At 41.2% G+C, this 25,551-nt stretch overlaps 1 protein-coding gene across 2 annotated transcripts in view; it reads right to left on the reverse strand.

The window, feature by feature from the left end:
* LOC122658035 overlaps positions 1 to 25,551 on the reverse strand; it is a 117,027-nt gene that overhangs the window by 11,268 nt on the left and 80,208 nt on the right. For both annotated transcript variants that reach the window (XM_043852887.1, XM_043852886.1), the window contains exons 19-26: positions 24,870 to 25,018; positions 18,663 to 18,806; positions 17,198 to 17,305; positions 12,453 to 12,563; positions 11,270 to 11,377; positions 11,063 to 11,173; positions 5,859 to 6,037; positions 5,170 to 5,644 (exon numbers count right to left, since the gene is read on the reverse strand). In XM_043852887.1, coding sequence (XP_043708822.1) covers positions 5,170 to 5,644; positions 5,859 to 6,037; positions 11,063 to 11,173; positions 11,270 to 11,377; positions 12,453 to 12,563; positions 17,198 to 17,305; positions 18,663 to 18,806; positions 24,870 to 25,018 — 1,385 coding nt within the window. The remainder of the gene's footprint in view (positions 1 to 5,169; positions 5,645 to 5,858; positions 6,038 to 11,062; positions 11,174 to 11,269; positions 11,378 to 12,452; positions 12,564 to 17,197; positions 17,306 to 18,662; positions 18,807 to 24,869; positions 25,019 to 25,551) is intronic.

The raw sequence follows: 25,551 nt of genomic DNA on the forward strand, positions 1-25,551 counted from the left end.
AGCAGTGCAATTTTACTAAGTTCGTTAAAATACCCCACTGGTATTAGATCATGGTCAGAAATTTGAACCATTAGTACAGCATAAGAAAGATTGAATATCAAAGAAATGGTTTCTGAATAGCATAAGTATTAGAACTTCAAATGAAAAAGGAGGAGAAGAATGCACAGCTGGCATATCAAATTAGAAGATAAAGTTCGTAAGGAAGAACTGGATAACAACCCATCTGTGCTCTACCAGAAATCAGAAATGAACTGATTTGCTAATGTAAGTAACCAGAATGTAACTCAACTCAGCTGAGCCTTTTCCCAACTAAATGGGGTCAGCTATATGAATCCTGTTTCGCCATTTAACCCTGTTTAAACCCATATTCATAGTTAAACCTAGTGCATCTATAACTTTTGACACTACTACCCAAGTAATCTTCGGCCTATCCCTAGTTCTTTTAGCTCCTCCAATCTGCAAACTATCACTCTCCTTACCAGAATGAAACTGCCATCCAAAATGTGTTTACATATCTGTTGACTACTATACACTCTAGACCTACTTTGGTTTAGAAAAAAAAAAAACAGGGCTACTAGATGATGAAATAGACAGGGAGTTTCATATGGTCGTAAAGAAGGGCTACTAGATGAATTAAAGAGAGAAGGATATTCACTTGGTGTTGGTGATCTTTAGTTTATCACTTGTGATAACGTGCATTGGAAGTTGACGTGGCTATTCCAAGGAAACTACTGGAATCTGTGTTCCACAACTGCTTCGTAGTTTCTTCAAGACCACTAAATCAGAATTTCTGAGAATGCTTCAGATATATATTATGTCGGCCAAAAATGTTTCGCATGAGGAAGGGCTTCCTAAATGGACCACCATTTTTGAGCCACATGGAACAGATGATGTGGCTATTCCGACTATTGGATGGAAAGGATATGATCTAGATTCACTCAAAATCCTCCCATGTATGTCCATGCATACCTAAGGCACTGCTACCACTACTATGCACTCTCCCATAATCCTGGATTTTGCAAAGCTTTGTTTTGCCACTTGGAAAATTCTGTTTGAGCAGAAACTTGACATGAACAGGGGACCTAGGGGCTTACCTGTCCAAAAAAATTGGCCCATCAGATTTGAACGTGGTTGATTTTTGGGGCCATTTAGGAACGACTTCCTAAACAGACCGTGCAGGAGCACTATCCCCTTTTATGTTATTGCATATGAACATAGTTTAAAATCTCGTCTCGGCAGGCCATTTCGGCCTGATCGAAATGGCCGAGATACCAAAATCTCGGTGAGCTTTTGCCGAAATTTGGTATCTTTCAGGCCCAATTTTGGTAGGTCATATCAGTGGGTTTAGGCCAAATTAAGGCCTGATACTTTATGGAAACCCTATTTTAACCTATATAAACATATTAAAATGCTCATATTGCAAAAATAATCACTCAAAGTGGTGTTTTGGATTTGCACCCTTGATTGACAGTATATGGTCGGATCCAGTTGTATAAATAGTTATATACACATTGCTTAAGTAGTAGGAAACAATAAGTAATTTAAACAAGTAAATCATTCAAAGATAAAGTCAATGGTAGCCTTTAAACTCATAAAGTCATAATCATAGAATTAAGTACATAGCCAAGATTACAATAGTCAATACACACACACTTTCATAAATCCTAATACAACTATCTACTAGTAATAACTGCTGCAACTTCCTAGATCGACCCCACTCATGGTCCGCTGGAGTTGACATGCATTGCTCTCTGACTGAAGGACATATGAATGCCACGCCATAGTCTGGGAGAAGAAACGAGTATAATCCTCCACAGTTGCCTTTGGAGTCGAAATGGGAGCAAAAAAGGGCACTCTAGTGAGGTCTCGGTCGAAATTTCGACTGAGACCACAAGTTCTTGTATTTAAATTGAGTGAGTTTGTAGCAGGAAGCCAAAATTTCAGCGAAATGTTAAAAACTGGATGGAATTTTGACATTTCTCCGAAATTCCGACTGAAATTTGTTCTTTTTTCATTTCGAGGGTGCATCTTGTCTCGCCCTCATCGTAATTACCAAAATTTTGGTGAGATTTAATACTATGCATATGAATACCGCCAAAAGAACAACGGCACATCCAATAAAATTTCTTTCCCATGGAAATTATTTGAAAATGCAACAGATATCAAACCGTTGCAAAAATTCTGACCAACTTAATTGCATTTTAGCCTAGCCTAGAGCTCAGCTCCTTAAACCATTGGAGTCATGATTTTCGTTCCCCCCCCCTATGTCTCGGATTCCCAAGCAGAAAAAATTCAGGGTAGTTAACAGAAGACCATTGAAACATTGGAAAAGGTTCGGTACCATGAGAACACTATGCAAGGAAATCAAGGATGGAATTTAGATACTGACTTAAGAGTAAGCAGGTGATCCAAACAACTATTTATGTAGCATAAGCAAAATCAATCAACAAGAAATATGCAAACCATCATCATAAACTGATGTAGAATTAGGCTAGCATAGTTGTCAAGGTGTCGCCTAGGTGACCGCCTTGACAAGGACAACTAGTGTTGCCTTGGTCGCCTAGACGGGCGTTTTGGTCACTTTGGTCGCTTTGTTGGTGTTGCCTTGTGTCCAGGCCCCCTCCAACACATTGGTTCGCCTAGACGTCATGACAACTATGCAGCCAAGTATATATTTGTCATGGGTTTGTGATCCAGGAGCATCCCCATAAAGTTTCTGAGGCTTTGATCATGTTTTATAGGAGAAAATCTTACTAGTTTTTTTGGCTGTATAGGCTTGGATTTTCACTTTTCAAGTTTTGCTTGTGATAGAATTGAATGATAAAGCCCACTAGTCTTCTCTCTGTTCGCCTATTCTGTCCTATTCTACTACTGCTTTCAAAACTTTGCAAATTAACCAGAGTCCCCTGTAGTCCAACAGATCAGGTCAGGTTGCGACATCATGCTTAGCTTTTCTTATACACACCTATCATCTACTGCTATTCTGCAGATTCCAGCATATATACTCTGATTGATTGTTTAGTTTAATTTGTTTTCACCTCATCTTCTGTTTTGCATATACATCTCTGCACATGATACACAACATACACCTTCCATTAACCATCAATGTCCATACTTCCATAATCATAACTGAACCTATCCCTTGTTCTGACATGAAGACCAGAATTTGACCCAACAACTCCAAAAAAGGGCATCCCAGTGCACGAGGCTCCCACTACTGCAGGGTCTGGGGAGAGGGCAGATGTATGCAGCCTTACCCCCACTTTCCCGGAGAGGCTGTTTCCTTCATCCTACAACAACTCTACCAGTTATATTATCAGAAATTTATATTTCTCTCTAACCAATCATTTCATAAGACTACAAAAACCAAAGAGTTGCAGATTCATCAAATTGATTAAGTGGTTAGCTCCCACACTGAGGGCCATGAAGATATATCTCATTAGGAAACTTAGATGTCTAAGCTCCACGAGGAACAACTATTGTAGGTGGTAGACGAGGTCTGCCAATGTCCTGCCAGATGAGTTAGCTAAGGCTAGGTGTCGGATGCAGAATTCCAGCAAGAAGAGCAGATGGGCCTGTTGTTTTGGGTTGGTTTAGTTTATTAGGTCCAACTGAACCTATGGTTTAAGTTCTGTTTAAGTTCGACTTAATTTGAGTGCCCAATAGGTTATAGGGCCATGGGCTTAGTATTTTTTTAGTTTTCTATTGTAGTGGACCAATTCTATAAGCCCAAATATTAGGAATTTAGCTCCTATACGTGATTAAGTAGTTAGATTATTTTTTGTACTGTTCTAGAATAGCATCTATTTTGAAGAGAGACTCAAGTTGTAAGGGATTCCTCCTACCATAAATAGGGGTTTCCTATTTTTGTAATTCTTATGGAAGTTATGAATAAAGGAGAGGGACCATAAACCTCCGCTACGAATTGAGTTATTAAGAAATTCGGTTTCCCCTCTTTTGGTCAGTGGTGAAGCTGTCTTTGGACTGTGGTGATGTAGCTCCAGCCCTTGGTGATTCCAATCCCGCAGGCTTTGGTGGTGATTCCGAAGTCATATCCTTTCTTTCTTCCCTCTTCTTTTCTCTCCATATTGTTCTCAGTTTCAGCAAACTACAAAGTTAGTGTGTGCATGTCTAACAAGGTAAACTGAATACATCTTCCTGTGAGTTCGATTCCGCCTTCCTTGTGTCCATTCTCTTTGTTTGTTTCAGTTTCAAGCCCTGCCCTTGTTTGGGTACGATGTTCCTCCTTAATGGGACTACATCTGTTTAGAATTGCAAGACCATCAGATCTGAAACTTGAGAGTTCTACATGTTTTAGTAACTTTCTTTCTGTTTTCTTTAAGTTTCTAATTTCTCTCCACCCCCATTACTTCCCATCTGTCCATTGGATCTCTATGATATTTTAGCTACAATGCCAGCAAGTTAGGGCCAACCTTCAACAAACTTTCAACCCCATCATCTGCCAGGTTTGGGAGATATTGAACCTTCTATTTTCTGCCCTTTGGTTACTTAAGCTATTTCACTGTGTTTCTGTCCAGCGGAAGTTTTTGTTCTATAAATCTTATTTTGATTTGCTAGGACTCATCAGTGTCTAGGCAGAAATCATAGATGGGACCTTATCCTTCTTTTGGTCCACCTTTTTCTGGTTATTCTCTAATTCTCTTTCATTTAGATTAGAAATTTAGAATTCTATTCTCTTTTTCCATTGGACCAATTTCATTAGAATCAATTCTACTCCTCCCCCCCCCCCCGGGTACATGATTACTTTTTTAATAAATCGAAATCTAAAAATGAAAAGATTTTACAATCAAATATTTCAGCTTCCTCCTTTTATTCATATGAAAAAGGTGACGAGGTTCTCAGCATCTCCAATACAAAGTAATTATAAAACATCTGGCCTGAGCCATTGAAGACACACCGTAAAATCATCCCGCATAGTTTACATAAATACAGAAGATTCCACACCCAATATGGATTTAAAACCATACAAATGAATAGCAGATAAATATGTCTTTGCATACTTCCACAAAAATATCTTCCTATCCTGTACATCCCAAAACACTAAAAAATTCTACTTAGCAATGATGATTCACAGGGAAGAAACCATAAACAAATGAATTGCTGCCATTTAGAATCAGTATCCATGAGAGAGATGGGACAGGGCTTCACCTTTGCACGAAGAAATATTTCACCGTTGAAACCACATGATACATATGATTTTATAAGGTTGCTCATAACTGAGCTCCCACACCAGGTTGACAAAATATCCTTAAGAGCAGGTACATTACTGGCCTTTGTTTTTTCTATCCTAACTGTCTTTTCACTCTTCTCCTTGGATGGTTCAGAAGTGCGGTTTACAGGCAGTTCAGCTTCTTGTAGTTTTTTCTGCAAGAACATCTCATATGACATAATTTCCAGTACCGCAGACTGACATTCATATTTGTATGCCAAGCTAAGTGCTTCTGCTCCAGCAATATTTTCAAGTGATGAAGATTCTGCAGTAGAAAATTGCGAAACAGAGGAAGACAACAGTTTCCAGAACATGTCAGAGGTTCTAAGCAACTGCAAGATCTCCACATATTGGGTAGCCCCTTGCCATAATGCCTTCAGGAAGTTAAGCACCTGTAGCAGTAAATGTGGATGGCTGGAAAAAACAGAAAATAAACTAATAAATAAACTATTAAAAAATTGTGTAAAGCAAACCAAAGATAGAAGCCATATAGGCCCCATCCACCAAGGTCAAAAACAGAAGAAAAAAAAAAAAGAGAAAGCAATGCAGGAGCAAAAGAATGACAGCAACGTATATAATGACTTAATTAGCAAATTAAACGAACACAATGTTATCTTAGATAACATACCTCTCTATAAGCTCCTCAGATCTTTTCACATATTGCAAAAGTGCATCTAAAGGACTAGCCTTCTTTGATGCCAATGACCCAAAAGAAGATTCAACGGTCTGCTCTTTCACATCTCCGGAATTGCTGAGTCGGACCTCTTTATCTTCCTCGGTGGCAATTATAGAAACAAGAAAAGCAGGCTGCAATAAAAAAATCCATTTCAATATAGACATCGAAGAATAAAGCAGTTCGAAACCACTGGTTTACAGTATAAGTTTTTTGCTATGTGATGATTGAAGTATTTTTTTTTTGGGTGAATAATAATTTAAAATACGAAGACAAGAGAGGGGATATACAAGCCCAAGGGCCAACAAAACAGAATCTAGAAACTAGCTGGAGCGCAAAATGGAGGTAGGGAGACCCCAGGAGACAACAATAAGCCTGTTCCTTGGGGTATCCAAGACCCTACCCGGGGGAAGGGAGCACACTTTAGAAGAAACATCGAATAAGATGGCCTTCCAAATCCTATCGAAAGAGCAGGATTTGGAAGTCCATCTTCTAAGATTTTGTTCCATCCAAATGTGGGAGATGGTAGCACAAAAGGCAAGCTTGCCCACCATGTCGCAAATCGAGTTCCTTCCAAAGTTCATATCAATCCAAACCCATTCCCTAGAGAGGGGGAGTGACCTTCTTCGTGCCGGCCAGCAGTGCCGAAGAACCTGGTTCCAGGCAAGCAGTGATGATTGAAGTATTATATATTAGTACTTTGAGAAAAACAGAAACTATGTTCCTTGATGTATGCTTTTTGTTGATGATATTGTTTTGGTGGATGAGACAAAAGCAGGGATTAACTTCAAGTTGAGTTATGGGGATCAACCTTGGAATCAAAAGGTTCTAAGATAAACAGAATGAAGGCGGAGTATATGGTGTAACTTTGGTTACACTAGGACGGATAATGAGGTGGTGAAAAATTGATGAGAGGGAGATTCCACAAAGTGCTTATTTTAGGTATCTGGGCTCAATCATAAATAAATAAAGGTGATATAGAGGATGATGTTTTATAGAGAATTATAATAGGATGGATGAAGTGGAGAGATGCATCCGGAGTGTTGTGTGATCCACGTATTCCATTAAAACTTAAAAGGAAAATTTTATAGAACAATCATACGACCAGCTATGAATGGTGCAAAATGTTGGCAAGTTAAGAAGCATCATATAAACAAGCTCCGTGTAGCGGAGATGATGATGTTGAGATGGATGAGTGTCAAAACTAAGAAGGATATAAACATGATCATATTGGAGCTGATTTGGGACTAGCTCCAATACATGATAAGCTACGAGAAAGTTGTTTGAGGTGGCATGGCCATGTTCTACAGAGGCCTTTGGATGCTCTAGTACAGAGGAGTAATTTGATTCAGATTGAAGGAACTAAAAGAACAAGGAGGAGACCTAAAATGACCTTAGGACTTGGGAGAAGTGGTGAGGAAAGACATGCATAGCTTAGGCCTTGTATCAAATATGACCTCAAATAGAGCTGATTGGAGGGCAAGGATCCATGAAGTTGACTCCATTTAGTTGGGATAAGGCTGTGTTGTTTTGTATTATACTTTCAGAAACTAAACATATGATGCAATGCATTTCCATTTAAAAAAAAAAATAAAAAAATACAGCTGTGAAACTTGTGACAGCACTAGAACTTGATATCATAGTTGGTAAGGCGCCTAGGTGAACCAAGGCGATCGAGGGGGTTTAAAACTTAGGCGACACCAACAAGGTGACAAGGCATCGCCTAGGTGACCAAGGCGACACCAGAAATCAAGGCGAGAGAAGGCGTCGCCTATGCTTGATATCAGTAAAAGAAGAAAAGATGAAGGTTGAAGAGTGATTGAAGTAGTGGTAAGAAGCATGAGAGGCAAATAAGTAATCTATAATACCTTGTCAAGAGTCTGTATCCTCCTTACTATAGCTATATTTGGCTTTTTTCCCCACTGAAAATAGTTTTTGTGGAGGGGGTGGGGGGAGAAGAAGATGACAATGATCTGTCTTCAAAATGAACTGATATCACATTGACATGGGAAGGAGGGGGGAGCATCAAACATTGAGGTTTTGGGATAAGATTTATTAAATATTTTGCTAGCATTAAATCAAACAAAGTGGAACTCGAATCAGCAAAGATTAGGCTGAGTTTGGCAAACTCATGGCAGTATAAAAATTAGATCAATTTATTACAACTTAAACCGCCCCAAAAACCCAAATTGTAGGATTAACTAATACTAACCTTACTAGTTATAAGATTTATTAAATATTTTGCTAGCATGAAATCAAACAAAGTGGAACTCGAATCAGCAAAGATTAGGCTGAGTTTGCAAACTCATGGCATTATAAATATTAGATCAATTTATTACAACTTAAACCACCCCAAAAACCCAAATTGATGGCGAATCTTCCTTAGCTGCTGGGACTCTATCAAAGGAGACCTCTTCAAAGTTGTCCATAGCTTCTTCTTTAAACCCAACTAGATCAATCAAATTAATCAAACCTTCATCTCATCCCTAAAACTGATGGATCCGCCTCCTTGTCTGGCTTCAGACCTATCTCTCTCTGCAATCTCCTCTACAAGTTCATTGCAAAAATCCTTGCTAATAGGATTCATCTTGTCATCCCATCTCTTGTCAATCCCAATCAATCTGCCTTCATCTTTGGCAGGTGCATTGCGGACAATATCATTCTTTGCTCGGAGATTGTGTGTGGCTTTGATCGCAAATCCCACTCGCCAGGCCCTCATGAAAATTGGCCTCCATAAAGCTTTTGACTCTCTCCGCTGGGATTTCATTTGTGATGTACTTTCGCATATTGGCTTTCCCCCGCTTTCATTCGCTGGATCTATGCTTGCATATCCACCTCCTCATTCTATGTCCTTGTTAATGGCTCCCCCGCACGTTTCTTCCAGTCCAAAGTTGGTATTCGCCAAGTTTGCCCCCTCTCCCCCTTTCTCTTCTCGCTAGCTCTGGAAGTCCTCTCCAGGAGTCTCCAATCCAAAACTGATCTCCATCTTATCTCCCCTATCCCCAAATGGAAGCACCTCAACCTCACCCACCTTGCTTTTGCTGACGATTTGATGATCTTCTCCAAGGCTTCCCCTTCCTCTATCTCGGCCATCATGTCTTCCCTCCATCTCTTTGAGAATCTCTCCGGTCTCCACATCAACCTCCTTAAATCCAAAATCTTTCTCGCGGGTATCCCTGAGTTTGATAGAGATGCTCTCCTACGTCTGACTGGCTTCTCCCTTGGATTCCTTCCTATCAAATACCTGGGCCTTCCCCTCATCCCTGCTCGGCTTTCTAGTCACCACTGCACTCCCATGCTCGACAATATCCGCAAACGGCTCCAGCTCTGGAAAGGCAAACTCCTCTCGTATGATGGCAGGGTTGAATGCATCAGATCGGTTCTCCAATCTTCCTATATCTATTGGTGTGGCATTTACGATATCCCTAAAGCCACCATCAAAACCATGGAAAACCTTTTTTTGTACCTTCCTTTGGAAAGGGAAAGAAGTCTCCAAATTCCTTCACCCAATTAGCTAGAAATCCATTTGCCTTCCTAAATCTGAAGGAGGCCTCGGCATTCGCCGCATCCGTGATTCCAACACTGCGGGTATTTTGAAGCTCATTTGGAAAATATCCTCTAGACATGACTCTATCTGGGTCAACTGGGTCTACTCCCATCTTCTAAAAAAGAACTCTATTTGTACTGTCCCCATCAGTTCCGACTCTTATTGGATCTGGCGCAAGATTCTTCTCCTCCAGCCCCTTGCCATCACAGCCACCTCCACTGCTATTGCTGATGGATCAACCACTTCCCTTTGGCTTGACCCCTAGCACCCTCTTGGGATTCTTTACAATGACCTTGGTGCCAGATCGATCTACTCCTTTGGCATCCCAAATCAGCCCCCCTCTCCCACATCATTTCCTTTGGCTCCTGGTCCCCTCCATCCCCCCCCCCCCCACATGGCCACATCCCTATCCTCTCCCAGATCTGGCCGTCCCTCCCCCCCCGCTTTTACCGATAAGGTTATTTGGCTTCCCTCCTCCAACAGCCTTTTCAGCTTTAGATCAGCTTGGAACTTAGTTCGCCACCACAACCCCCCTGTCCCTTGGCTCAAACTTGTCTGGTTCAAAGGTCTCATCCCTCGCCATAGCTTCACGGTCTGGAGAACCCTTAGCCTTTGTCTCCCAACCTAAGCCTTCCTTCTCTTCCGCAACATTAATGTCCCCCCTCTTGCATCTTCTGTTGGAATGGTTCTGAGGACACTGCTCACCTTTTCTTTGCCTGCCCATTCACTTCTACCATCTGGAAAAAAGCCCTTATGTCCATTTGGCCCCGCTGCAGGAGACCTTTGCCCTTTGATAGAGAATGGCTCTGAATGGACATGACCTTCCAAGGCTGCTCTCTCTGCGACACTATTGGGAAGCTTGTGTTTGGCTCCGCTATTTATCACATTTGGATGGAGAGGAATCTTAGGAGATGGACATCCAACTCTCGGTCCTTCGACTTGATTTGGAAATCCATCTCCTTCGATGTATCCTCCAAGCTCAGCTCCATCCACCATAGATCCTTCTCGGATACCCCTAGGAACAGGCATATTGTTGCCTCCTGGGCCTTAGATAGCTCTCTTTTGCAGCCCCCTCCTCTCTCTTAGGATGGCTTGAGGCTTGCGCTTTTGTATCTCCCCCCTCTCTCTTCCCTATATTCCTTGTATATCCCCCCCTTTTTTTTTCCTCCCTTGCCCCCTCCTGGGGTTTGGTAATATATTTATTCACCAAAAAATAAACCTTACTAGTTATGTATTGGAAGCAAAAGATCCACTTACAAGTTAATTGGTGATTCTTTTTTCTTTTTTTACCCCCTGCAGGGTATTTATCCCAGTATGAGGAGTGGCGGTTTGTCATAGTTATACTCTGGGCACACCCTTCCCATTTGCCCATGCCATTGTCCGAAGCGTGCATCAGTGCACGCTTTTAACGATTTTTGACAAGCTGATAATATACTTTCGTGAATATACATTTCTAATTAACTCTTAATTTAGAACATATGGGACCATGAGGCATAAGCATCATCATACCTCATGGCTTACACCTCATGCAACTGGTGGGCCTACTAACTTGCATTGCATAGAATCTTTAACACCATATTCAAAGAGGGAGAATGTTAAAAAAAAAAAAAACCTGGTAATTAGCTGCAGAAGTAAGCAGTTTGATGATAGCAACAAACAAATCTTCGTTTCTTGGTATTTCCTCACACAGTATGGCATATATAGAAAACCTTAGACCTGCAATCTGAAGACAAGTGGTTTATAGTGAGAGTAAACCTCCAACAGTGGTACCATTGTACAATTCAAGAAGTCCAACACCAAAGACATATGGATGCCATACTTGCATGTCATCTGGAAGAAGGTATACATTCCCAGACAGATTTTGATGTCCATCATCTGCCATGACACATAACATAGAAAGAACTCTGGCAGCACCCACCTGAATTGCCTGAAAACACAGTACACAAGCATTAAATACATCACTTAACATTTTAACCACATTAAGTTAAATGGTGGTATGCTTCCAAGGAAGTGGCGGACCAAAAAAAATTTCCATTTAGAAATCTCAGGGGACAAGAGGCTGGAAGGGCGGTGAGCTATTTTAGAGGAACCAACCAAGGTAGGGGGCACAAAGTGAAGGGAGACGCCTTCCCAAGAGATGGAAGGTGGTGGGCAGGGGGGGCTAAAGAGGGAGTTCCAGGGATGGTGGTTAGGGGCAGAAGAGGTAAGGGGGGGGGGGAGGGTAGAGGGGGCGGAGGAGGGGGAGGGATTGGGGGGGGGGGGGGGAGAGGTGGCGGAAGAGAACTCAGGGCTATGCAGCCCACATTGTTATCTTCTTATCTTTATTTTTATGGGTAAACCTTCTTATTTAGAAAAAAGAGACCTTTTATGCATATCAAAACTAGAAAAGCATTTTTTTTGATAGACAGATTCGGGATTCCATCTCTTTAGATGTCAGTTCCAAATCTCTCTCCTCCCCCCTCCCCCCTCCCCCATCCCCCTGTGTAAACTCCCCAAGGAACAGGCTCATTGTTGCTTCCTGGGGTCTCCCTACTTCTATGCTCTCCTCCCTCCCCCCTGCATTTTGGGGGGTTTTCTTGTTTTTTCTCCTTTTGGTAATGAATTTTTATTCACCCAAAAAAAAAAAAAAAAAAAACCTAGAAAAGCAACATCGTGGGTTTCAAAAGGATTAAGTGCGACAAAATTCACAAATTTCATGACATGTTTTATGGGAACTTTTTCAACTGAGAAATTCGCATAGCTAAGAAATAATGAAATATAAACTGAAACATTCTTTCATTGATCTCAATAGTCAATACAATAAAGCAAGTAGCTAATATATGGTAAAGACAGTAAGACAAAAAGAAAAACATCAAATTACTATTAGACATCTAACAAACAAACCAACATAATTGTACACCCAGATAATAGGAGAAAGGGGGAAAACGAAACTAATGAAAGATAATGAGGGATTATGATTGTAAATCAACAACTTCTCATTTTCATGTGGAGGTAGTCCTTACAGGATTGCGGAAAAAAGATATCAAGGATACAAGCGCCGTAACAACAGGAACTGGTTTTGTTGTAGATGACAACAGAGCTTGGTGAAAGACAGGCAAACCAGACATTGTATCCTGAAAATGTTTCCATCATCAATAACTAAATGATACAATTATACATTGAGAGAGACATTGCCTATGATTATAGAGAATGTTTTAGGAAGATTATATCAAAATGCAACCTCCTGTAATAGCAAACAAGGTTATAATTTTCACCTCTGAAAAGAAGGAATGATCCATAATATATAGTACTCTTGAGTCTTGAGCATAATGAATAAATTAAGTATTTTAGCACTTGCCCAATTAGAAAGGAAAGGGAAGTGACTAGATGTGGAATAGACATGTAGCCCGAAAATAACAGTTACAACAGCATAAATCAAGATGACTGAACAACATATAAATAAAGGTTATAATTATTATAAACAATAGTTATGCATTAAAAGGTAATTTCGACACAACATGATACTGTTCTTTTTTCTCTTTAATGAATAAGATGTGGGCTTCGGAAATACCCAAGCAGTTATCTTAAAAAACCAAAACATTGTTTTATGGAAATAAATAAATAAATATCAGTTGAGAGGCGGGTGCTGCCTATCTCCCTTTATTTGTCCCTTGAGTAAGTAGGATGGGGAATTGGTTGATCACCTTTTTCTTGAAGTGCTCCTATCCCATGGCTCCACTTCCTGTCTATTATCATCTGGACTGGGCCTTCCCCTGCGATGTGGTGGGGCTCATGTCATTTTGGCTTTCGGTTCCTTTTGGTGCTAGGGGAAGATTCTTATGGAGCATAATTGTCAACACACGCCTAGGCATGGCTGGAAGGGCACCTTGGTTGCTTAGGCTCCTTGTTGGTGTCGCCTTGATGTCCATGATCACTCCAACAACTTGGGTCACCTAGATGCCATGACAACTCTGATATGGAGAGCTACATTATTTGCAGCTTTCAGATGTATTTGGGAAGAAACAAATGCCAGGTAATTCCAGGATGGGTTCTCAGTAGAAAGGGTTGTCATTGAAAATGTAAAAGTAAGGGTTGCTCAATGGGAGATGGTGAATCCCATTTCATAGCTCATACCACATTCCTTTTTTCAGATTGAGAAACATGGTTAACCTCAACCTTACTAGAGTAAAGAGGCCAGCCTTTTGGGACCCACCTCCTGTTGGAATGTAAAACTGAACTTTGGCAATTTGTGTCCGTCCGGAGCAAGGGTGGATAGATCATCCACAAAGAAGTTCACAAAACATATTCTGGACCTTTTGTAGAATGCAATTCCATGAAGCTGAACCGTACTCCTCTTGAATTGGGATTGAAGTAATAAGTGAAGGGTTCAATAACATATTGTTGAGGATGATTCAGTGACCATCATAGCTTGGGCAAGATTTTCGACTGGATGGCCAAGAAGATTCAGCCATTTTATTAAACATCTTGGTGGAGGGTTGAAAGACAGCCTTCCAAACAAGATCCCAAGACAAACCTCCCCAAAAAACCCCGAATTTGACTGAAAATCAAAACCTCTAGGAAACAATAGCCAATAGGAAGATTAAGAATTCCTCAAAAGATGGGAATGATCCAATGAATGGTTTGGGAGTAATTCAGGAAACAGTGATTTACTAGTCCGAGCCACTTTATCCTGTTAAGGATAAAGGGATTCACATTCACCTGAACCCAAACCAAGCTAGTCCATCAAGACACATCTTATGTTTGGCCATCTCTCACGGGCGGAGATCCTAGAAACAGTGAAACCGAAATTAAACCCAATCCGACCTACAGATTCGCCTGAAATTTGGATCAGACCTTTGAATCAATAATCTAAATCAAACCCCCAAAGAATTTAAACAATCCAACTAATGTAGTCCTAGATAGATAGGAGACCTACTAGGAGCCAAACAACAGGATCAAATAACAAAAGGGGCTGCTGATTCGAATGGACAGCACTAAGATTTAGGTCAATTCCTAGGGTTAGGGTAGGATAATGGGAATATAGTTCATACGATTAAACTAGGCAGGTTTTTGGGAGTTTAGAAAGCTAGATTTGGTTAGGTTTAGATGAGAATTCAAAATTCCAGAAATTAGGGTTAGGGTTTCGGGTTTTGGGTTTTAGAAATTAGGTCAAATTTAGGGTTTTAAGTGGGATGTAAAGGCTGGGCTTGGGGTCGAGTTTAGGGGATGTTAAGGAGACGCTGTGGTTTGAATTTGAAGTAATTCTAATGGTTAAATATGGCTGGGCAGAAAGATCTAGGGTTTAATGGAGTTGGGGTTTATGGGATTCAAACCAAAAATAAAGGGGATCGATTGAGGGAAAGGATTAGAGGGTTAGAAGAAGAAATTGGGTGTCAAACTTACTGGAGATTCCACTGACAGCAGCTTGAACAGACGTAAAGGATAGAACCACCTTCGAATTGAAGAAAATCCTCCCAGCCGTCACGGCATAAGGAGTCAACCAGATTCCACCAGTCCCTTTCCACCTTGATAGAACTACAAGGATGCACACTCACAAGGAGCAACACTCAATAGAGCAAGGCAGCAACAATGGCAGCAAATAAAAGCTTTTCATTAATCAAATTCGTATTCAATGTTTGCCCCCCCTTACAACCTTATATAAAAGACTCCAAAATAGACTCCTACTCTAAAAAGGAAAGGCCTAACTCAATCCTTGACCTATTAGGTAACTTAAACTGACTAGAAAACTAAAATGCTAAAGGAAATAGACTCGAAACATGGCTGGACTTATAGAGTCCTAATCCAGCCCAACTTACATCACATGACCACTTAACCAAGTCACATGATCACTTAAATTGAACCAATTGGATGCAACCAATTTGAACCGGTTCAATTAAAAAAACATAAAATAAACTAAGTATTGGGCTAATCCCGTATGCAACCTATATACCCCTAGTTTAGGCTCATTAAAGTGGCCTATTACATAGAAAACCCTTGGGATCAAAGGCCCAACATATATATATCCCAACCCTAGACTTATTCCTAATAAAAGAAGCCCAGTTTGGTGATAAGTCCGCATCACCAACGGTTGGATTAAAATTAACTTGAAAACTCAATTCTGAAACAGTGAAAACTGTGAGAAAAAGAGAGATTTTAAGTAGCCAACAAACAGCCAATCAGAAGCAGAAAAACCCAGGTCGAATTGACCTCCTGGAGTGGCCCTGAAATCCCCAAAGTTTGGGGCTGACCTGATCTTTAGAACTCACTGCGGTAATAAAAGACAGTAGGCGGAAAACAGTGAAAAAACATGGGAGCCGCAAGGTAGTTAATGGAGGATCTAAGAGATTTAAATAATTGAAATAATGTATCCACTATGTATTCCCAGATCCCTGAACATAAACAGAACTGAGAACAGAGAATTCAAATCAGATAAGAGTAGCTTATCGATTGAAGAACACAGCCACACCTGGAAATCAGAAAACAAAGTATAAAACAGCAAGAACAAATTCAGATTACTCACCCTTCGAATAAGAGACTTAAGTTGCTGATTACAATTTATGACTCAAAATAAAGAACAAAACTTAATTAAGCAGCAAATAAACTAAGAATTAAATAAGCCCAGATGGACTGAGACTAGGCCCATGACTTGGGCTGGCCTCCTAGCCGAGATAAGGGCCTGCTGGCCCTTTCTTCTTCTTGCAGACATAGGTCCTCAAGGTCTTCTCTGCATCACATCTCCATTTCTTGGCTTCTCAGTTGAACTGCTCATTCATTTGGAAGCCGAGATCTGCTAATACTGTGGCAGATGAGCTGGCCAAGGTAGGAATAGGAAGGTCATAGTGGATCTCAGGAAACTGCATACTCTTACAGGGATAGTGGTATTTTTAGGGATTTTCTCTGGCTGTTAGTATCAGGTGCACAGTTGTCAATGCGACTAGGAGACAAGGCGACCACCTAGGCACCCTAAGCATGCAATATATGATTATATGTAAATAGTAATGATAATTTTATAAAAATATGCTTATATGCAACATAAAAACATATCAATGCAATATGATATAATTACGATACCAATGATCTAAAATGAGAAAATCAGCAAATAATAAACAAAGAATAGGATATAATATATGCATATTCATGGAAAAATAAAGCAATAAACATAAATAACCGTAAACTCGTGAAGTGTCAACAAGCGTGTTGTCTCCTTGGACCCAAGAAAGAACCTGGACACCAAATCAGTGCCTAGGCGACGCCTTTAAAACTATGATCAGGTATATTGTCCACTTCTACACTTGAAGATTCTGGAATGTCAGTGTGTGATTTTGGATCTTTTTATTCCGACTTAACAAAATTTCTTGTCACGTATAAAAATAAAAAATAAATAAAAAAGCATAATCAAAGGCATATATATATATATATATGGGAGAAAGTTCTCTGTCCGGGAGTGTGGCCTGTGCCAGCACTCCCATGAGTCTATCTCTCTCCTCCCCATTTGAAAAGACACCTCTGCCCCCTTGTTTTGAGGAGGGGAGAGATAGACACATGGGAGTGTTGGCGTAGGCCACACTCCCGGACAGAGAACTTTCTCCCACAAATATATATATATACATTGTTTGCATCCTATATCAAAGGATCTAGAAGAGTAATAATGCCAAGAAAAGCACAATGATTCATGATAACTGCTATAGAAAGAGGCTAGAGTTCATTCCAAATTTATATCCAACATAAAATAATTAGAGTCAACAAAAAAGAGGGGGTTACACCACACCTTTGAAAGATCAACAAGCATGGTAAAGACAACGTCTAGCGCAGAAGAGACTGCAAGCTGTATCCCTTCAATCACCTTTAGCTCATAAAGACGGTTGATATATAATCTCTGTAAATATTTTGTCGGCTTTAAGTAACAGATATATAAACAAATAAATACAACAAGAATAGAACCATGATGATACAGATTCCAAGTTTACTCATAAGTATATGCACAGCAGGAAGAACCAGACCTGAATGTTTCCATGCGGCTCAACTTTGGTCCAGATTTTGGACCAGTTTTTGTTTCTATACTGAAGCCACAGTTCAATCCTTTAGTTCTATTGTGGGGTTTACTTTTAAGTTGTATCTCTTCTATTTTATTGTTTCTAAATGACTGGAATACTTGCTATAAATTCCAGACCTTTATTAGTTTCTATTTTGAAAGAAAACAGTTGTAAAGGACTCCTTTAGCCCATACAGGGTAGGTTCCCTGTTATGTTTGTTTTCTGAAAGTTATAAATAAAGGAGCAATGGCCTAGATCCCACGATTTTTATAATACTTCATTCATATGCTTGGTTGCAGGTTCGAAACATGGAAACAGCCTCACCGCAAAGGGGGGGGGGGAAAGGCTGCGTACATTTGCCCCTTCCAGACACTGCAGTAGCGGGAGCCTCGTGCACAGTTGGCTTCATCCATATGCTTGGTTCTGTCTGTGAGATGCAGTTGCAGCCTCGGTAGGATGCCAAGTTGGACTGGTGAGATGCTAGTCAAGTTCTAGGTGAGAGGCTTAGTTCATATCCTCACCTTCCTATCTTCCTCTCCTCCAATCAATCAAGGTCAGATCTCTGTTTACTCCTTTAAGGCACATATCAGTTTTCAGTTCTGAATTATTCTTCTAACTGGCTATTCTGTTAGCTAAATATTGTTCACTTTCTTCTCAGTTTCATATATGATTTAAGTGTTGTTACAGTGTTAAGCTTCTGGCCATCAATCTGTAGTTCTGCCAACAGTTTTCTGCCAATCACGGAGACCTATTTCAGCACAATGATCTCCATCCTATGGCTATTTCAGCAAGTTCCTAGTCCTGACCTCACTTGCTATTTCTAGTCATTTTAGTTTATTATTATAATCCTTGTTTCTATTTAAGTTTTACTTGCTATTTTGGCTCCTGATTGCTATTTTCTGTTGGTGACTGGCTAATTTTGTGACTCCTTGATATTTCAAGATCTGATCATTGGATTTGAAACATTTTTACTGAGTAGTTACCATTAATACTAGATCATTCGATCAGGGATTTGGCCAGATCTGATCAATTTTGGTTTGGTTATTGATTTTCTCCAGTTTGATCCATTAATCCTTACCTGTGGTTCTAGATTCTCATTTGGTTTTAATCCCTAACCCTTTGGTGAATGGATACCCATTAAATGACCTAGAGTAAAGCATCAAAAGAAATGCAAAGGACATAAAAGAAAGTATGACTCACCTCTAATGACTGGGTAGTTACACAAAAAATCCGGCAAAGTGTATTGTGAATGGAGGAATCACAGAGTAGGATGTCTCGGATTACTGTACCAAGTTTCTTTAAGCATGGGATTGCTATAAGGCACTTCTTCATTACTTCAAGCACCTAAGACAATAGGAACCAACTGCAGTGATTATGACAATTTCCATGATTTAATTCTGCATCTGTGCATGTCATTTTCCAGATAACTGGAGGTTCAAAAGAATTATTTGCAATTTCGAGAACAAGATAAACTAGCAGTTTTCACACCAGAACAGACCAGTAAAGATGGTTCAGGTCCAAGGCATGCCAACAAATTCAGGTATGATGCAATGCAGCGCATTAAACTAGCACTCAGGCAAAAAAAACATGTATGTTTCACAAGACCTTGAAGAAAATATGCCCTATAATGATCAAGAAATAGGAATTATAAGGAAAACGAAAAAACCACAAGAAGCATGAAAAAAAATGGTAACAAAGAAAACTGCAGGCAGATTGGGATTTCCTCATTTTTAAAACGTCACTAACTTCTTTTATTTGGATGAATAAAAATTTCATTACCAAAGGAAAGAAAAGGGGGGGGGGGGGGGGAGACCCCAAGAAACCAAAACACTCAAACTTCAAGAAAGCTTGACCTGACAAGTTGGCTTCTCATTACTAGGCAAGGAATAGTCCCAGACTCCCTGGGAGGCCGTTTCTTAGGGAAAGGTGGGGAGCTTGTATCGTGCCCGGTGGTGACACGGAGGGGGGGGGGGATGAGGGCCAGCAGAGGGCTGGAGGGAACCGAGTTGACAGAACTGGGCACTGATCTGGAGATCGGGGTCCGGGGGTAGGATGAGGGGGCAGGATTGGGCGGTCCAAAAGGGGCTGGTTGGAGGAAGCATTATGGAGTGATGGGTTGGGTTTTGAGTGGTGGATCGGGTTTGGAGTGGTAAATGGGCCTAAGAGATTCGAGTGATGGGTCGGGTTTTGAGTGGTAACACTGGATGCAGTGGGACGGGCTTGGGTGTATCAGGAGTGTCCGAACTGACCACAGTGCAAAATGGTGGAACCATTATGGATAGGAGTGGGCTGGGAAAGAGGGAGGAGCAGCCCAGGAGCATGGTTACAAGAGGGGGGAGGGACATCCAAATGGATAACAGACAAATGGGCTATCGGTTGGTTAGTTGGCCCAGAAGGCCCAATAGAGGATGGGCCAGAGGAGTTGGGATCCAACAAGCGAGAAGAAGACTTTAGGGGGGATTAGTAATCGGAGGGGATTTGTAATCAGGAGAAGAAGAATCTGGAGGAAATAAAGATTTATCTTGCGAGGTGTTTTTGACGATTGGATCGAGATGCATCGAAGAAGGCAATGAAGATCTTGTGATTTACACACATGGGAGCAATCTTCCACTGTCAGCTGCAGGGGAGCCCAAGGGATAGTGATGGCTCAAGGGGCGGACTTCAGAGGAACTTTGGGTAGGAACAGGAAGGGCATTGGGAGATGCGATGAGGATGGCAGTATTGTGAGACTGAAGGGAGGCAAATCAATTATGCCCAACAGTCGCAGATGGGAGAGACTGCTGGTTAGCGGAATGACCTCTCGAGGACCTAGATGCCAAAACCCCTTGGGTAAGCTGCCTTCTGCGCGGCAAGTTTTGGGTCGGCCATGGCTAGGAGAGGGCATGCCAGTGAAAGGGGGAAGAGAAGGAGGGGGGGTAGCAGGTGGAATTGGGGTGCATGGGAGAATTGATGGTAGAAGAGGTGGATGTAGGAAGGTCATCAGCAGCATCTGGAACAGGCTTGGGCTGGCAGAGCTTTGAAAGGCGGCCAAAAAGCTTGCAGACCAAGCAATAAGGGGGGCTATAATTAAATGATGTCAATTGGTGCAGTTCTGGTTATTCGGTTCGGTTGTGGTGTGGTTTACATTTTGATAAGGTGAAATCGAAACCGAACTCGATAAGAATCAGCCAAAATCAGAATCGCTTTGCAAATGATCTGGTTTTACCGGTTTCCATTCGGTTTTCGTTATCCGATTCACAACCGGTTTACATGTGGTTTGTGTAGTGTCGATTTTGGCAAAACTAAGGAAGATAACCTCGGTTTTCAAGACCTTTATATTCCTGTGCTTCCCCATTCTCTCCTGGTTTCCCTCACTCATCATATTTCCCATGCCTATGTGATTAAAAAAAAAAAAACACTTCTTATCTTCAACCGTCCTTCTTTTCCTTTCCTTTTCTTTTTTTCCATTTTTTTCTTCTCCACTCTCACATGATAAACAAACTATTTCTTCCATTAGAAAGTAGGTCTTGTTAATCCATTTTAACATCATCCATCATTTTCAAATCATACTTGAACAAATATAATATATAGTTAACCCTTGACATTTTACTTATTTTATGTTTCAAGTATGGAGCAATAATTATATTCATTAAATTAATAATTATGTTATTAATTAATCCAATTGATGCTGGCTAGTATTCGAGTAAGAGACCGGTCTCTTTTTTTTTTATGAATAAATAATTCAATTACCAAAGGGAGAAAAGGGGGGGGGGGGAAGGATACAAGCCAAAGCCGACACTAAGCCCTACCAAAGCAGGGCAACACAAAGGGCCAACGCCCAACCCAAAATAAAAGAAACTCAAGAAAACTCGCAAAAGGAGAAACAATCCAGTCAAACCAAAAAACCAAGCCCGGCTCGCGAAGAGAAACCGACCTGGCAAACCCATGGGCTAGCTAGCCCGAGTCAATCGGCTCACCACTTAGAGCAAAATTTCTGATATCTAAATTGAAGGCAAATGTAACTTCGGAGCGGGCAGGGAGTAATAGAGGTACATACGCTTTTTTGGGAAAGGAGGGGAGCTGGGGTTGCAACGACGGAAAACGAGAAGAGAAGGGGAGGTGGTAGGGTGGGGAGGCCGGGAAGGATTAAAGGTTGAGAGAGAAGGGGGAACTGGTCCATCAGAACCATGGGCCAGAGAAAGAGGAAAAAGGGGACAGCTGGGCCGGAGAGGAAGAGGGAATAGGAGAGGGAGTTGGCCCATTAGAAATAGAAGGGCCAGCCAGGTAGGGACTAGGGTTGGGTTGGGCTACAGAGGGGATCAATAACGGGGGGACCACCGCATTGGAAGGGGAAGTGGAGGAGAGAGAAGGAGACTTGGATAAATAGGATTTAGTTGCCGATTTAAGGAAAGAAGATATCCCGAGGTGAGAGGGGAGCATCTTAGGGGAAGATTGCAAGGAAACGTCAGGCAAAACAGGCGCGACTAGAGCAGGGACAGAGGAGTTAGACTCAGGAAGAAGACAAGGGACTAGCTCACCGTGGAAGGGGGAAGCTGCATCATTGCAGAGGAGAGAGAAGCGATTAGACTTAGAGATGGCAGGGGGGACCATTTGCTCAGAGGGGATCAATTGTTCAGAGGGGAAAGGACGACGGGGAGAGGACGAAGCTGGCAGATCCTTCCGGCGATTTTTCCGATGGCGGTTTCTACTCCGGCCACGACTAGGACTTCGCTGCTCAAAGGCTGCCAGGAGAGAAGTAGAGGTTTCGACTAGGATGTGCTGCTCAGGGGCTGCCAAAGGATAAGGTGAGGCCTCAACTGAGATGAGTTGCCCAGAATCTGCCGGAGGAGATGCAGGGTCTTCGACTGGGGGGTTGCTTAGCTCCAAGGAAAGGTTGGGGCCTTCGATGGAAGGGGGCGGAGCAGGGGAAACTTCACCGATGGCTTCTCTCCCAGCATCAGGATATTCTTTGGTCAAATGACCAAAGAGTTTGCAAGAGAAGCACTGAGGGGGTCCAATCGTAGCGGACAGCCTGGTTGAAGGAGAATCCTTCGTCATCAACAACAAGGATGGAGGCTGGCAGGGGAGAATCCGCCGGAACTTCCACATAGATTCTGGTGAAGGCAAGGCGGTCTTGGAGTTTTGTTCTACCATCTAAAAAGAGAGGATTTCCAAGAACCGAGCAAATCATGCTAAGACCTTCCTTACACCAGAAGTGTAGGGGGAGGCCAAGGAGAGAGATCTAGAGCGGAAGAGAATTGAGATCGAGACTCTGCAGCTGAAGATATCTGTTCCATCGCCGGAGAAAGAGTGGATTTCTTCCAACATTCTAGGGTCCTCCAGCCATGACTCTGCCACGGTTTTCGTCTTCAGCAAACTTGAAGATAAAAAAGCCATTGTCGAGCAGGTATGTTTCGAAACAGCCTTTTGTTTTCCATTGCTTGGAAAGAGAGGCTTTCACAAGAGGGAAGGGGGGTCGGGTTCCCATAAAGTGCCCCACTAGGCAGTTATCCCATTTCTTTGCTTCGTGGAGATGGAGATCAGCTTCATAAAGGGTTGCCTTGGAGCCACATATGAGGGTGGGAGGGACAAAGTGCAGGGGGAAGCCATCACGGGATGGGGGGTTGTGGTAAGAAAAGAGAGAGGACCAAGGTCTAGGTTCAGGGGTAGGGAGAAGGGAGGCCCTGGGTGGTGGCGGCACCACCCCAGGGTGGTCGGACATAGAGGATAGGTTCAGGCCATCACCGAGGGGGAGTACTGAAGAAAGTTCATCCAGGAAACGCGGTTTTGCGGTGCAAATCAAAACCGAACTGGGAAGAGAACCTATAAAATCAAAACCGGATAATTTTTCTGTGGTGCGGCTCGACTTGATCGTAAACGGTCGGTTCTAGTTCCGATATTCGGTTTCGGTTTCATTTTGACACCCCAAGCTATAATCATATATGATATCCTGCTGGAAGGAGAAATCATCCCCATTCATCACTGGAATTAGAGGAGACAGAGGTTCAGATGCTGGGATTTAAACTTCATTAACTTACAGGTCATGGGTTTACATTAATGGCTGCATAACCGGCATAGTTTTATTGTTTCTGGAACACATCAAACTACAAGGACATGAGAAAATTTCTTGATTGGTTGACTTTCCATGTCAGACACTTTTCTTTAATATTATTTTATCTTTCTCATTATGCCCAACTGCTTATGTTTATTACATAAAGCTAAGTTCTTTCCAATAAGCAAAGTGTAAGAAGCCTGTCCACAAATCACATGATTTTGATGTATAGTACAATATCTTGAACAAGTTCAAAATATCCTAGCAATTGTAAATATTTCATCTATATGTGCTTTGTTAACCTAGAAAATAAATTTTCACTACAGCTATAAATTTGTTTTGAAGATTATATTCATCTGGTGTTCGATGGCTGCATAGTTGTCATGGCACAAAGGCGAGATAAGGTGAGGCCAAGGCGCCTATGGTGCCCAAGGTAAGCTCCATATTTCAGGTATATTTGACATATTCATGTATTTTTTCATATCCCAGGTCTGTTTTCCATAGAATAGGCATATTCCTTCATCATTTGAGTTCTGGTGCACCTTGGGTATTAAGGCATGCCTTGTTGTCTACGAAACATCTTGACAACTATGGATGGCTGTCCAATGTCCATATTCTATACTATACCCATATTAAATTAATTCACTAATTTTAGGAAGCATCTGCAGTAGAATGTTCAGAGCTTCCATGCCAAACACTTCTATGTCAACTCAGAGGCCAAAAAAGAACATTTGTTACTACATAGTAATTGAATTCAACAAAGCCTCCTTCCGACTAAAAGAGGTTAGCTAAAGTGCTAACCTGATCCTGTTTCAGCATTCCACTCTATCAAAAGCCATATCCTTCCTCACCACTTCAGTATAGGTAATCTTCAGCATTCCCTTGCCGTTTATCACCATCCATTCGCACCGTATCACTCCGTACGAGAGAATTTTTGGGTCCTCATTTTACATGTCCAAATAATCTCAATCGATCTTCCATCATCTCGTCACCTATTGGTGCACCTCCTGAGTATCCTCAAATGTATTTATTTGTAATTCTATCCCTCCTCAGCATCCTCATTTCAGCTACACTCATTTTATCTATATGTTGTTTCTTAGTTTCCCAGTATTCAGCTTTCATCCATCCAAACTAATCGATAATATTTAGTTACGCAAATTTGGCAAAGTGATTAAAAGGGAAAAATATAGGAAACAGCATCCTGTATTTCTAAAAACTTATTAATTGTTATTACATTCCGTACTCATTATAATTTTGATCTTCCTTCTCTACGAAACAATTTCAATTTAATAAAATGCAGTCCAAAAGGTGAACAAAAGCAACACAGAAACGAGAAATGGATCGAATATCTAGATGGAGAAAGCACAAAATTGCACCTTCAGTGTCACTTTCCAACGGACATGCTTCGACTTGTATTTCCAATGCTCATGATTAACCAAAATATATTGAAGGGAGAAAATAACCAGACCCGATACAAAATCACTATCTGCTCCAGATTCTACAAGCTGCATGGTGAAGTCGAGCACTGCAATAATACCAAAACTGTTGGTTAGAGGAAGTGCTGGAGTGGAAGGAAAACAATATATAATAGACTACATATAAGTTGGGCAACCAGTGACACAACCTAGGGGAGTCGGTCATAGAAATTTTTACCATATGTTAAAATAAAGTAAGAAAATCAAGGAGGGAAAAAAATAAAAGACAAATGAAGTTAGGCAACAGTGATTTTAAGTTAGCCCTCAAAGATTTAAGGGCCGAAACAAAATTAGATTTAACCATTTTTTTTAATAATGCAGAAGACAAGCTGCTTAAAACACCTGGACCAGCCATATTGACTAACCACAACAACCAGTCCATTCCAGGTCTAATATCTGCAATTCAAAGCTTCCCAAATTCGACCATTTAGCATGATCTGATTTGCATTACATGGAGTAATAGCTAAATGAGGTAACTTGGTAAGCCAAAAGAAAATTGATGCAGGAAAATCACATAAAAGAGCTTATTTTGCCAAAATAAGTGTTGGAATGGTTTCTACATATATTCGGCCTTGATCCAATG

Source organism: Telopea speciosissima, chromosome 4 (assembly GCF_018873765.1).
Source record: "Telopea speciosissima isolate NSW1024214 ecotype Mountain lineage chromosome 4, Tspe_v1, whole genome shotgun sequence".
Classification (NCBI taxonomy): Eukaryota; Viridiplantae; Streptophyta; class Magnoliopsida; order Proteales; family Proteaceae; genus Telopea; species Telopea speciosissima.